General features: G+C 41.5%; 1 protein-coding gene across 5 annotated transcripts in view; it reads left to right on the top strand.

Annotated features, from left to right (window-relative positions):
• LOC134882522 (protein 4.1-like) overlaps positions 1-14,121 on the top strand; it is an 87,854-nt gene that overhangs the window by 54,428 nt on the left and 19,305 nt on the right. For 4 of the 5 annotated variants that reach the window (XR_010168170.1, XR_010168169.1, XM_063910285.1 and 1 more), the window contains exons 4-13: positions 1,332-1,436; positions 4,415-4,457; positions 5,414-5,489; positions 5,901-6,119; positions 6,505-6,592; positions 6,705-6,857; positions 8,000-8,097; positions 8,857-9,032; positions 9,857-10,083; positions 13,151-13,300. Coding sequence is in view for 3 of the 5 variants with exons in the window: in XM_063910285.1 (XP_063766355.1) it covers positions 1,332-1,436; positions 4,415-4,457; positions 5,414-5,489; positions 5,901-6,119; positions 6,505-6,592; positions 6,705-6,857; positions 8,000-8,097; positions 8,857-9,032; positions 9,857-10,083; positions 13,151-13,300 (1,335 nt within the window). In the remaining 2 variants the exon portion in view is untranslated. The remainder of the gene's footprint in view (positions 1-1,331; positions 1,437-4,414; positions 4,458-5,413; positions 5,490-5,900; positions 6,120-6,504; positions 6,593-6,704; positions 6,858-7,999; positions 8,098-8,856; positions 9,033-9,856; positions 10,084-13,150; positions 13,301-14,121) is intronic. The other variant, XM_063910284.1, reaches the window with a different exon arrangement.

Below are 14,121 nucleotides of genomic sequence, written 5' to 3'. Positions count from 1 at the left end.
CATTGATGTTCAACTGAATATTGAATTGATCCATAGATAGTCTGGATCACGTCATGGATTATCAAGACTCCTTACGCTGTTTGTTAATTAAATGTTGCTGTCAGTCATGTCTCATAACGTACTCTCGCTTTGACGATCTTGCCGTGCGGGACTTACTGACTGACATGATGAGAACTGAATAGCAAAATTGTTCCACCAACCTTTCACCCGCATTTAGGCAACGGCAGAACACGTTCTAAATTCCAAACATTCAGATATTAAGAAACAAGACAGTAGAGGAATAATTCTGCATCTGTTTCCCTGGCAACTGGTTGCTCCACCTGACAAAGTAAGCTCCAGGGTAGAAAGCACCATGTGTGTGTGAGGGTGAGTACAATTCTTTGTAAGTGTGGCTCAGCGTTAAGCCTTAACATTAACATACTTATTCCTTGTTCTATATTTAACAGCGGCATATGAGCCTGTGCATAGATTGACATTGTTGAGTCAACATGTCATGTGCCCCATAAACAGAAAGTCAAAACCTGTTTGAGTGTTTTGTTGCACGAAAGCAGCTGCCTTAGCCGCCGGTGCAGTTAATGACTTTTGATGAATTAAATTACAAAGCAATCAATACTAGGGAATTCAATTAACTGAAAATCAGATAAGGGTTATTCGATTTTGTAGATTTTAGAATACCAGCTAACTGGGTTTTGAACCTATGACCTTCAACATTGTAAGGATGTGTGCTTACTAATGGGCTACAAAGATAACTAATGTCCATCGTGTTTTCATTGTGTAAATACCTTCGATGCAGACCTCTATGAGTGTTATGGTTAACAATGGAATGGGACAGGAAATGGGTGGGTCCGCCAATTTAGTCCAAACTGAATTATCTTAGTACCTATTGAATGGTTTACCGATATTTGTTGACATTTATCTACAGCACTATGAGCATAGATGTGTATTTGTTCATCCTGGACAAAGCAATACACACACAAAGAAACTCCACCACCTGACGCTTGCGTGTGAATTGAAACATTCCTGAAATGCTCCCCTTGAACTCTTGTCAATAGCAGACTAAATCTCTGCCTACAGTACAAAGACCAATCCACCCAGGCAATTCCCCACACCATTTCCATTGTCAAGTGTTTGATGCACACTGATTGTGACACAGTGCCAAATGGCTTGGCTGCTTTATTGCTTTCAGAAACGGAGAACAGGAAACGCAATTTTAAAGCACAGCTGTCTAATGGGGTCTGACATTAATGTATCAAATGTTGCCCAATAAGAGTTACACCAGTATTTCCCCTGCTTTCTTTTCCTTCTTGACCTTTTGTATATTTTCTTTGCAGAAACACTCCAAAGGACAGAGCCTGACAGACATGGTGTGTGAGCATCTCAACTTGTTGGAGAAGGACTACTATGGTCTGACCTTTGCCGACACCGACACCCAGAAGGTCAGTGGCTTGTGTACCAGATTACCCTCGTGGGACATTTCGGCACATAAACACATTGCTCACAGGACAATCTGTATTCCTCTCACTTGTTGGCTGGGTCAAGCTCTCCCAGGGGTGCACTATCCCAAAAAAAATTGGTGTTGACAAAAGGCATTTGGAAAAAGACGGAAACGTGACTCATACTCTCTGTGCAAGATGTCAACTGTGGAAGAGATTTTCTTATACAAATATTTCAAAGAGGAAGGGCTGACATAATCAGAGTTAAAGCCCCATTGAATGAAGCCAAGCGCCACCGTTTATCAGGAACATTTGAAGAATAGTTTGGTCAGAATGTAAGCTGGCAACGTATTACCTCACCCTAAGCCATGGCTATAGGAAAGCTTTAATGCAAACCTATGTAGAACAACAAAAGCAAAGAAGGGTTGTAAAAATAGCAATCATGAGCTACTAGCCATACCAGATAGAGTAGGGCTGTGGCAGCAAAACAAGGGCGAGTTATACTGCAACGTCTCGGTTCTTCTTTCAAAAGTTACTCTAACTTTAAGGTCAGCCAGACTAACTTATTCTAAGTCAAAGCATTGATGTGGTTTGACAAAAAAACCCTAACTTGTCAGACACTGTTATTCTTTAGTTCTGTCCTCTGAGGTTTAATTATTTCTGCTGGTGATACACGTGTACATTCATTAAAATCCAATCAGCGCTCTGACCATTTTGACATTACCAGAAGAAGGTACGAGTGTGTTTTTTCCTCTGATCTGTGACTGGTGCACAGACCAGGCGTATTATCATATAATTGACTAAATGACTCTGTACTGATGGGTCCTAGCCGTCGGCACGTATTGGAGCTCTGTCTCAGATGTTTGAGTTTTGATTGACACAAGCCTCCTTTAGGGAAGGTTTGTGGTTGCACAACAAGGCTACCGAGGAACCTCCTGCCTTTTTGAAGATAGGAAAAATGACAAGACTAAGTCCCTTTTAACATCTGGAGCATATCCTCTGTCACCATTATCAGCTTCGCCAGCTCACCTGTTGTGACGGGCGAGGCTTTGGAAGGAGCAACGGGGGGTCCCATGCAGACAGGGTAACTGGGGTGTTAAAAGAGGTAAACAGGCTTGAAGTTCAAATATTTTTGCTCTCTTTGAGGGTAGGTAAGGCTGCGGCTTAGCACGATATGACAGGCTCGACAAGAAAAGGCTTATCGGAGGGCAGAGTGAGCCTGCTGTGTGGGGTCATTGCTGATTGATAAACCAAACAAGCCTGAGAATTGAAATGTCATTTCAGATGCCCTTTCTCTGTCTGGGTTTGGGGGAACGAGAATTTAATCAGTAGAACATTTATTCCTTGTGATTGCTTCATGAACTGAGGTTGCGATAAAAAGCGTGAGCGAAGCCTTGAAGAGGGGTGATTTAAAAGTTCGCCCGGTTTTCCTGCCGAGGAAGGCAAAGCAGCAGAGAGCGTCCTGCTAATTGAGTGCTCTCTGGCCTCTGCTGATATAAGATAGATTCAGGGGGACGATAAATGCCTGCGGCTCATTAAAGTCTTTAGCGGCCTGATTAAACACCGGAGGAGAATGTGTGTTTGTGCCAGTGTATATGAGTGTGTGTGTCTTTGTGTGTGTGTACATAATGGCATAGTTCAAATGTTCAGATGCTTGCAGTTTGCCCTACATGGCCACAGCATTGCACTTTGCTGTATTACGCAATCATGCCACTGATCTTAATGTGATAATACATGCCAGAAAAAGTGGTTAGCATTTAAAGCAGTTTCTGTAAGGAATTCAGGTTAGCAGAGCTCACCGTCAGCATCCCAGGATAAAAGATCGAAGTATAAATATTCTGATTAATTAAGCGTCTGCAATAAGGGTTTTCTTTTCTCCTTTAGTAGTAGAAACACAAGGTCTTGGTTAACCACATTGTTTAAATGTTCTGGCAGGATACGAATGACAAATTCCCACAGATTGATATAGTTACAAAACAAGTTTAAGTACAATTTAATGTAGGGATTTCATTTGGGATGAAAGTCAAAGGAAACCAGCATGATTGGACTTCTGCTTCTAACCAGGGCCGGTTAAGCACCTCTCGTGTATTCCAATCAAAAAATGTAGTAGTGCATTATGGGGTTTCTATTGTTCAAATCATGTCTCTGTTTTTATTTACATTTGAATCACCTTATTACCTTTTCATGCTTTTAGGACATAACTAATATAAATTGTGCTAGTTTTAAAGATTTTCAAAATGAAAAAAGACACATTTTGAGTAAAAACCTCCTGTGATGATCAACTCCCAGCTGACTTTCTTTAGATTTTTAGAGAGAAAGGGTAGTGAAATAATATGATATGCAATGGTAGATTCCTTCAAACACCATAAGCCTGTAGAGAAGTTAAATTAAATACAATAACACTCACTGAAGTATAGAATAGACTACAAATCCCCATTGGGAATTAGATTTGTAAGGATATTCTATTAAAAGGATGAACACAAACCAAACAACCACAACAAATCAATCATAAAGGAGATTTCTCCAAATTGTTTACTGTTGCAAACGCTTCAAAACCATTTCAGCGGTGTAGAAGTACTTGAGGGAGATATTTCATTACAGCCTTTTATTGCCATCTGTGTGTTTCTTTGGCTCTAAACGGCATGATTAACAGCCAAGTCGGCGCGCACTTGCAACGCTGAGGAGACGCTTCAGCAAAACCATTTAGAAATGGTGCCCCTTCAGCCGAAAGCGGTTCACTGCACAATCGGATGTGATTTGATCAGATTGGTAACTGGCTGCAAGTGATTTAGCAACACAATGAAGAAACAGATGCTGGAATTAAATCTGCTCAGCAGGGGACGGCTCAGTTTCTTTATTTAACCATATGGAAAGTATTTCATTAGGAACACTAATGGCAATTAAAGGAAATTGTGACACCAGGGTGTGCTTTAGCCCTGCTTCCATTGGGCCTTGTATGAATTCTGCCTTCTGTTTTCCAGAACTGGTTGGACCCCTCTAAGGAGATCAAGAAGCAGATGCGCAGTGAGTATTTTTAAAAAGGAGTTGAGATTTATAAAGTTCAGTTAACTTAATTATACTGAGGTTTTGTTTGCAAATGAAATGATGCAACATTTTGGGGTTTAAAACAGTTTGATGCAATCCATCATTAGCTTGGCATTAAAATGCTGTGCAATTTTCCTTAGGTAGTCAAAGGGAGAGTTCACGCAAAAGTAAAACTGTCTCCTCTTGCCTGCAGCGTTATTCATCAAAGATTGTTTTGCTGTGATATGTGTTGAATAAACAGGCCTTAGAAATATGTGTTTTTTCTCCAATATAGATGGAACATATCTTGTGGTGCTCAAAGCAGCAACATCAACAACTCATGTTTCCCTAAATATTGACCAGAGTAGTCAAGATAATCCACACCATTTGTTCTAAGCAGTTTAAAGTAGGAGCTAATTTCTTTAAACCAAATTAATCCCAACATCCAAATTACTAGGCAAAAGAAAGAGTGCTTTAACAGCTAATGGCTAGCTTACGTCGGCTAGCTTACGTCGGCTAGCTTACGTCGGCTAGCTTACGTCTGCTAGCTAATATAGTTCAGCCAAGGAAAATAATATTTCTGTTTACTTTCCTATCCATGCTGATCCCAAGTTTTATAAAATGATGTGCGATTCCTCCCTAACAGTGGTACGATCGACAGGTGTAGTTCAGTAGAAAGAAAACAATTCTTACTTCTCACAAAAAAGTCTGTGGATTATCTTCAATATGGATTTCTGGAAAGAGACCTTTCTGCTTAGTATTTCAAATGTATTTTTTGGGAGTTTTTGAGCACCACACGATACGGTATGTGCCATCTATATCCGTTGGTCGATGAAAGTTAGACATCTCTAAAGCCGATATCTCCAACACTCAATAAGAGGATTTTTCTTTATCTTTATTTTTCGGATAAGCTGTCCCTTTTTAATCTTTCAGCTGCCATTGTATTTCATCCTCAGACTCTCCATGGCACTTTGCCTTTGCTGTCAAGTTCTACCCTCCAGATCCCTCCCAGCTCACTGAGGATATTACCAGGTACAACATGACACACACACACACACACACACACACACACACACACACACACACACACACACACACACTCTTGCAATATCAACAGTTGTAGCTCCTCTGCTCGCTGTGCTGTCAGATGCTCTTCAGAGTTAATCGGAGGAGAAAATTATTCCTTGCAAATGTCATTTTTTCAGGATGATTTATTTCTCTAAATTCAAGTGTTGGCATTAAGTATTGTAACAATTTACATGGTGTATTTGCCCCGGTGTCAAAGCAACCCAAATCTCTCTCTCATTTTTGAGGATTACTCCAGGAATGCTACAAACTGCCTTGGATTAGCTATGCTGAGTTCTTGTTGGAGCTTGCTGTGCTTTGGGCTTGTTTGACTGCCAACACCCTCCTCTCCTCCCCTTTTTTTGTCTCATCTGTCAGATACTACCTGTGTCTGCAGCTGAGGGATGACATGCTGTCAGGTCGACTGCCATGCTCGTTCGTCACTCACGCCCTCCTGGGCTCCTACAGCGTTCAAGCCGAGCTGGGGGACTACGACCAGGAAGACCACGGCTCCGACTACGTCAGCGATTTCCGCTTTGCTCCCAATCAGACTCGCGAACTGGAGGAGAGGGTGATGGAGCTCCATCGAAACTACAAGTAATTGACACAATATTGCTTTCATCTTTCCTCACACCTGTAGAAATATGATTGGATGAGGAGTTTTTTGTTGTGTCGAAACACCCCGTCATGCATATGGCTGATAGATGCCGTCACATTGCCGCTCCATCTGTCATTGAAATGTACACACTGCGCCAGTGCGCCAACACTTTCTCAGTTACAGGGTCCTCAGCACTCTGATTTGGCATTGCTTTCTGGCATATGTCCAAGCATTATGCTTCGAGGGATGGGTAGGAGGGATTTAGAATTGAAGATATCAAGCGTATTACCAAGATAATTCTGCTCCCGCTGTGTAAGATTATGAGTTTATTATAAGAAGGCCTGTTGATGTTGGTTACACATATTATCATTGTTCTGCCTACAGGGGGATGACTCCAGCAGAGGCTGAAATTAACTTCTTGGAGAACGCAAAGAAACTATCCATGTACGGCGTGGACCTCCATCACGCTAAGGTTGGCTGTTTCACATTTTAATTTAATTTGTTTGAATCTGGGTTTTCTGGGATAAGTACTGTGTTTCTTTTCTTTTAATGTCTGCTTCTTTGCCATCTCTCCATGGCTGCAGGATTCTGAAGGGATTGAAATAATGTTGGGCGTCTGTGCCAACGGACTGCTGATTTACCGAGATAGGCTGAGGATCAACCGCTTTGCCTGGCCAAAGATCCTGAAGATCTCCTACAAGAGGAGCAACTTCTACATCAAGATACGACCAGGGGAGGTAAGCAGATTGGATGGATAAAAGTTTGTCGAACAGTCATGAGCGGTGCCTCTTAACAAAACACACGTGGTCTAAAGGTATTCTCTAAAGTTCTGTCAAAAAGTCTAACAATTGAACCCCAATTATATGATAGTGACGTTATTGGAGTATCCCGGCTCGCATTTCTAATATAAGGCATATGTTACAAACTGTGGGTGCGGAGTTCGTAATAACCAGTGAGAGATGTTTTTTTGTAGTTCGTATGGAGTTGCATTATGGGAAATGTAGGATCCAGTGTTTTTGAATCTTAAAGGCATGGGTTAAACAGTTTGAAGTTAGGACATATAAGGTACTTTTCCATCCAAGACCATACATCCTTAGTCACAAATTCAGGATTTCTGCCGCTTTAGGGTTTGGGTTATTTGGAAACTGTGTCTTTCCTTGAGACGTTTTAAAAACATTTTAAGCCTCAGATTCTGAGTCACTCCCGTTACTGATGAAGTCGTTGCAGAAGTGAATGTGTGGCCAGTTTTGCTGTGCAGAGGTCCGTAAAATCCACCGCTTTATACCTCCAGTTTTGCTCCTGTGCACAGCCGGGTCTATATTCTGGCCCTCCTCGTTGTGCTGTGCAGCCCTGCAGCTTATCCTCCATGCTGAGCCTCAGTGTGACAGGCTGCCTGGGCCAGACCCAGTCAAGTGACAGAGCTGCACAGTGAGCCTGTGATCCGGCCAAATAAAGAGTCCCTTTAACAGAGCGGCCGCAGCTGCAACCAGAATAAAAGGATAAGGAGTGTAAATATAGAGCCATGGAATAGTCTTCCTGCTAATTTCTCCTTGTGTCTGAACATTGAGAGCTCTGAAATGTTGTGGATTAGAAATAGAAAGTGGCTTGAAAGGAAAATACTCAAGTAAAGCACACATAAATGTACATCCATTCCTCCACTGTGTGTGAGTACAATGTAAAGACTGCTTTATTAATCTTGTTCAAGGTTCCTGCAAGTGTAAGATGTACTACACTTATTGAGTATTTTATGAATGTATCAGGTTGTCATGTTTCAGTCCACAGAGGAGTACTGAGGTTGCCCTCGGCTAAACAGAGCAAACAAACCTGGTGTTACACACTCACCTTTCTTCACCGTCTCCCTCTTCTCCCTCCTCTCCAGTACGAGCAGTTTGAAAGCACAATCGGTTTTAAGCTTCCCAACCACCGAGCTGCCAAGAGGCTGTGGAAGGTCTGCATTGAACATCACACCTTCTTCAGGTAAGGATCCATCTGCTCTCGTGTCTGGGAGTTTCCCCTCAAAACATATAAAAGCAAACTTAACATTTCAAACACAATGACACATAATCTATCAAATGATAATTACATATTACAAATTGCACATTTGTCTTAGTGGACAAGGGACCCTGTCATTAAACCCTGAAGCAGACAAGGAAAAACTCCCAAGAAACACCAATTTTAACGGGAAAAATGGGAAAAGAAAAACAGAGGAGGAATTCCTCTCCCAGGACGTACACAAGTGCAATAGATGTCACGTGTATGGATTTAAAAAGATAATAAATTTGCAATATAGACAACCCGATTAATAAAACGATGATAATGTATAAAATAGAAGGATCCAGGAGAGCTCATTGGAAAAGCTGGGGTTCGATCCAACCCGCTACCTGCAAAATGTCGAAGTGTCCTTAGGCAAGATACTAAACCTCCGATTGCTCCCGTTGGCATGTCGGTATTGAGTGTATGTAAGTGAAAGCATCAGCTGAATACAATGTGATCCAGACATAACATGCAACCTGCCAGGTGAGAGACAAAAAACACAACTAAACTCTAGGGATGACGCCCTCGGTTAGTAACATGCATTTTTGGGACACGAGTGCATGCAGAGAAGAGGAATAGAAAAGTTAAGGAAGAAAGGTGAATTCTGAGCCAATAGCTAGGGTTTGGTTCTAGCTAGCCTAAGCCAGCCCTAACTATAAGCTTTTGTTACATGTTGCATCGTAACTGTGTTTGTTTTCTCAGGCTGGTGTCTCCAGAGCCTCCTCCCAAGGGCTTCTTGGTGATGGGTTCGAAGTTCCGATACAGTGGAAGGACCCAGGCTCAAACCAGGCAGGCCAGTGCTCTCATAGACCGGCCGGCTCCGCACTTTGAGCGTTCAGCCAGCAAGAGGTACCTGCTGTCCCGGAGCCTGGACGGAGGTGAGACACAGTGGATGTTTGATCTGTTCAAGGAGAGCTTTCATTTAAACTGTTGAAGGAAGAGTTATTGGAAATATGTCCTATGGCTTTCTTGCAAAATCTAACTTTACATTAAGGCTAACAAGTTGACATGTCAATGTTTATTATATATATATATATATATATATATAAATCAAAATGTGACAACAATACGTTTTGATTTGAGGGGGTTGTCAATGAGGGTTGGGAAGTCAATGCTCATAACTACAAAAAGTAGTCCTGCTTATTAACCCTGTCGTTTTCCTACATAGTTTTTTATATCCCTGGGCATTTTACGTCCAGCTACTGCTTTCAAACCCCATATCTAATGAACCCAAACGTGACCTAAATAAATACTTTATTATTTTCTGCAGTTGTAAGACATAGAAGACATACAGAGTTATTCAAAAACACAAATAAAAACCAAACTGTTGAAAGCTTGTATGGCTGTAGGCTATGATGTATTATGCATATATCTAAGATTATAATGTTTGTAATCACAGTTATGATATTATAACGATAGTCATAAGAACCCAACGATCCCTTAGAGTAACTTGTAATCACATTATAATGCATTACAACTATGGGAATTACTGTATCATACACCCACATCTCTGCAAAACAAGTAAGTTACTAATAATTATCAAGTATTCGTATTATGCTTAACTTGAGAGCTCATAAAATATAATAGAGTGCTTTAAGAATGGGAAAAACAGATGGTTCCATACTGGCATATAAAAAGAGTAAAAACATGATTGGGGTTTCAGAGACCTCAGACGTTAATGATTCATCCGTCTCGTTACCAGCAGAGTTCTCAAGGCCGGTTTCAGCCATGTGTGAGAACCACGACGGCATGTCCCACCGCAGCGTCAGTGAACACCGGCGCCTCCATAGCCCCTCTGTGGAGGCGCAGGAGGCGGAGCTGGAGCCCAGTCTGGAGCAGGACGAGGACGAAGGGGACCAAGACCAGAGCGAAATGACCGAGGAATACTACGACGGCGACGTCACTCCAAGCAAAAAGAAAGAGATCATGGTAGTGAAGATTCCCTGACACACTTTGACTTTTTCCATGAGTTGGAAGTAGATTTTGGAGGTCCAAATGTATAGAGCTTTGAAGAAAACCCCTCCAGGGAGATGGCATTGACAGTAAGGGTGCTCAGTAAAGACTATCAGGTCAATGAAGGCTTATCCAGTGTGGGCATACAACTACTGTGGTGGCTTTGGTGGATTTAGCACTTACTAACTTCTCCTTTCACTCTTATTCACTCTGGCTTATTTGCTTACACTGCACTGCTCACAAAACCCGCTGACGGCTTCACAGTTTTTTTTAACCCTTTCTCATTATGCTGACAAATGCAAGCCTAGCGCTCTGTTGCTAACGTGCTATCTCTTTTTATAACTCATGCTGGCGTTCAGGAGGAGGCTGGGTCACCAGTTGACAGTAAACAGGAGGTACTTGGTGTCTGGTGATTTGGTCTCTGTCTGTCTATCTGTCTTTACTCACTATTGTATGTCTGTCTTTCTTTCACTGTCCAAATGTGGCAGTCAACACTGCAAAAGTCGGCCTTGTTGGTATGGTATAGCATCCCAGCAAATATTTGACTAGTAAAATTGTTGACCAGGAAATAAATGAGGTTATTTTTAATTTTTCTATGAAACAGGTAGGTTTTCCAGGTAAAAGAACAAATATTTGAAGATGTCAAAGTCAACATCAGGTGTTTTTAAATACACATTTTGGCAAGAGGCTTAAGTGCACCATTTGTTTGTGTTGTAAATAAGACTAAAAACGTCTTAGTTTTTTTCCTAACTCCATGCACTCTAAACACAAAGTGCATATTTAGAATTTCTTCACCTGGAACAAAACATGAATGCTTTTAGTCCTATTGAGAAATTGAGTGTGGTGCACTTAGGCTGCCAGCATCAGTACCACAATGACACACAACACTTTCCGTTTCACAAATGGAAATTTAAGTTACTTTGAGAAAAATATACTGGTAAGAATTACAATTTTATTTTCCACCTTGCAAAATATTGTATATTAGGGAAGAGGATTAGAGCCAAATGTTACAATGCCTTTGAGATCTGTCCAAAAGGGAATTCATTTCGTTTGTATTTATCTTTTAGTTCTGAGATTCTGAGTTGTGAGAAAAAAGTAAGAATTCTTAAAAGAAAATCTAAATTCTGAGATTAAAAATAAATATGAATTCTGAGGAAATAAATAAATAACTTTTGATCAGATCCCAAGAAAACTGGCCCATTTCATAAAGGAACAGAAAACGAGTTGGATCAGACGTATTGATTTGATCATCTTTTTCAAAATGTTTACTGGGATGCGTTTCAAGAGTTGTCTCGGCATGGCCACATCTTTGTCTGTCTGTCTGTCTGTCTGTCTGTCTGTCTGTCTGTCTGTCTGTCTGTCTGTCAGCCTGCCTGCCTGCCTGTCTGTCAGCCTGCCTGTCTGTCTGTCTGTCTGTCTGCCCTCTATATGACTGACCTTCTACCATCGTGTGTCTGCTTCTGAACCTTGTTCCTGCACTTTCTGACCCCGCACTCTCCGCCTCTTGTTCTCGCACCACCTCCTGCCCCAACTCAGCTTTCTCAGTTGGATCAGGAGTCCACTCCTCGGCACAAACAGGAGGTACAGGTTCCTGTCTTTAGCCCCTGCTTTCTGTCTCGTGTCCGGCTTTTTTTTTTGAAGGGTTTTTACAGATTCAGATTTGCCTTGCTTCGAGCATAAGTTCAGGTTTCTACTTTGACTTCTGTCCCGGTTGAAATACCTCTCTAATTTTAGAACAAAAAGGACGGCCGTCATTTCAAATCCTACACAAGTACAGGACAATTATCTACTTGAAATACCATGCTGTTCAGTTGGGATTTATGCAACCTCTCCATACCACTTGAACTTTTTAAACACAACTGAACATTAGTATTCACCATATATGATGGAAAACCGTCCAACCAAGGTCATGGAGAATATTAGTTTAAACCAGTTTATTTTGTATCAATATGAACTGGTCATTCACATTGGATAAATGCTTGTCAGAATTTTTTATTTCATCTTCTCTTTAGGGTTTCAAAATATTGATAATAAAATACATAGAAACTTTCACAAAAAAAACCTGATGCATCCAAGTAACATTTTAAGGTTTTAGATAATAAATTAGTGGCTAGTACAAACCACGTACTGTACGGGTAGGTAGTCAGATAATTGATCGGCTGAAATCATAAGCCAAATTGCTTTCATTTACTCAACAAGGGGTGGTTGTGTGGACCTTTAAAGTTGCAGGCAAGGTTGATAAAACGGCAAGAAATCATCACTGATGCGCTGATTTATCACAGAAACAGAGGAAGACAATAATATTGCAAATTTGAGGGTGTAGTTTACCATAGAATAACAAAATCCATGTCAGTTAGATTTGTTCAAGCTATGGATTAATGATTTATTAGTCTCTGCTTACCCTCATCTGAGTCTTTCTTATCCACAGGTTTACATAACGTAATTTCTTTATTTTTGGGGGGCTTTTTGCCTTTAATCGGACAGGACAGTGGAGAGTGACAGGAAGGTGGGAGAAAGAGTTGGGGTGGGATCCGGAAAGGACCACGGGTTGGGAATCGAACCCGGGTCGCTGGCGTACGGTGCAGGAGCCCCAGCCAGTTGCGCCACGGCCGGGGCCATTAGTTTATTTTTAAAGTATAAGATTATAGGTTATCTTATCAGTTTTGGACACGAGAAGAAGGTTATTATTAGATATCAGTGTTGGCTAAAAAGCATATTTTGCATCCCTATAATCCAACAATACATATTCATTTATTCATTGATCTTCTTGCCTTGGTTGATTTATTTGAGCTTCAGTAGCATCTTAAATGTCATTGCTCTCCAAGGGCTACAGCTCAGAGTAGTGAAACAGCTGCATAAGCTTTAGTTAACATAAGTGTAAGTGATTCACATCGCATCTTCTTCTCCAGTGCTCTCTCATGTCCCGTTCAGTCATGCATATCATCTGTTGATGTGAGTACTGCTGTTGAAAGGATGTCGACGTTTCGCTAATGCATCCTCGCTTCTTTTTTTCCCCTCCCTCCTGTTGCAAATTCTTCTGCAGTTTCTGGATAAGTCGAAGGATGTTTTGCTGAAGCACCAGGCCAGCATCAATGAGCTGAAGAGAGCCCTGAAGGAGCCCAACAGTAAGCTGTCAGTCCGCGAGAAGCGTCTGTCAGCAACCTCCCCGACCAGCACGCCAGAGAAGAAGGCTGTGAGTAGACCTTGGGGGGGGGGGGGGGGGTTTAATATCTCAAGTCCAGTGAACTCTGATGCTTGACATGTCATTAAAGGTCATTCATTTTCCCATATGGCCGCTGTCATGTTGAATTGAGGTTTTGAATGCCTCAATAGAAGCAAAACCAGACATATTTTGTGATCAGTCGGAAGTCCTTGTAAGTGGGATGGTTCAGACAGTACTGGACTTTCACTACGGAGGCCAACATCCGTGTCTCATGTCAATTCGATCAGGAGAGACTTGTTTTGATGTAACAGTATATATTTATTGCCAATAATACACAGAAATGTAATGGTGTTTGTCAATTAGACCCCATTGTGCGGGACGGTCATTCGGGAGGGGAAAACTGAGCAGATTAAAGTAGACACTGGTGGTTGTGGAGGCTTGAAGGGATTGATGGAGGTCGGTCTGAAGAGGTCTGAAGCTTGACGTGAACCCTGGTTTCGAAAGAACGGGAGGTGGAAGGGGTTGAAGTGGGCTCTGTCGAGTCACCTGTAATGGCAGCAGTCAGGACGGGGGGAGAGAGGTTTAAAAGGTTTAACAATGTGCTATGATTGGCTTGTGGGAGTAGAGACGAAGTGATAGCTTTAGCTGAGGAGGGGTGAGCGTAGTACGATGGAAATACAGTGTTAGAAAGACAGGATATAAAGACGGTCTTCCTGATTGAACTTGCACTGAGCTTGATTTCAAAACATACTCAACTTTGACTTTTGTAATTCTACATCCATTTTACTAAAATGATCTGATAAACATACTTATTTTTTGTTGAGATTTTTAGCGTTGTTGAGATTTTTGAT

This window comes from Eleginops maclovinus, chromosome 20 (genome assembly GCF_036324505.1).
Source record: "Eleginops maclovinus isolate JMC-PN-2008 ecotype Puerto Natales chromosome 20, JC_Emac_rtc_rv5, whole genome shotgun sequence".
NCBI classification, from domain to species: Eukaryota; Metazoa; Chordata; class Actinopteri; order Perciformes; family Eleginopidae; genus Eleginops; species Eleginops maclovinus.
This window is presented reverse-complemented; position numbering and strand designations above follow the sequence as displayed.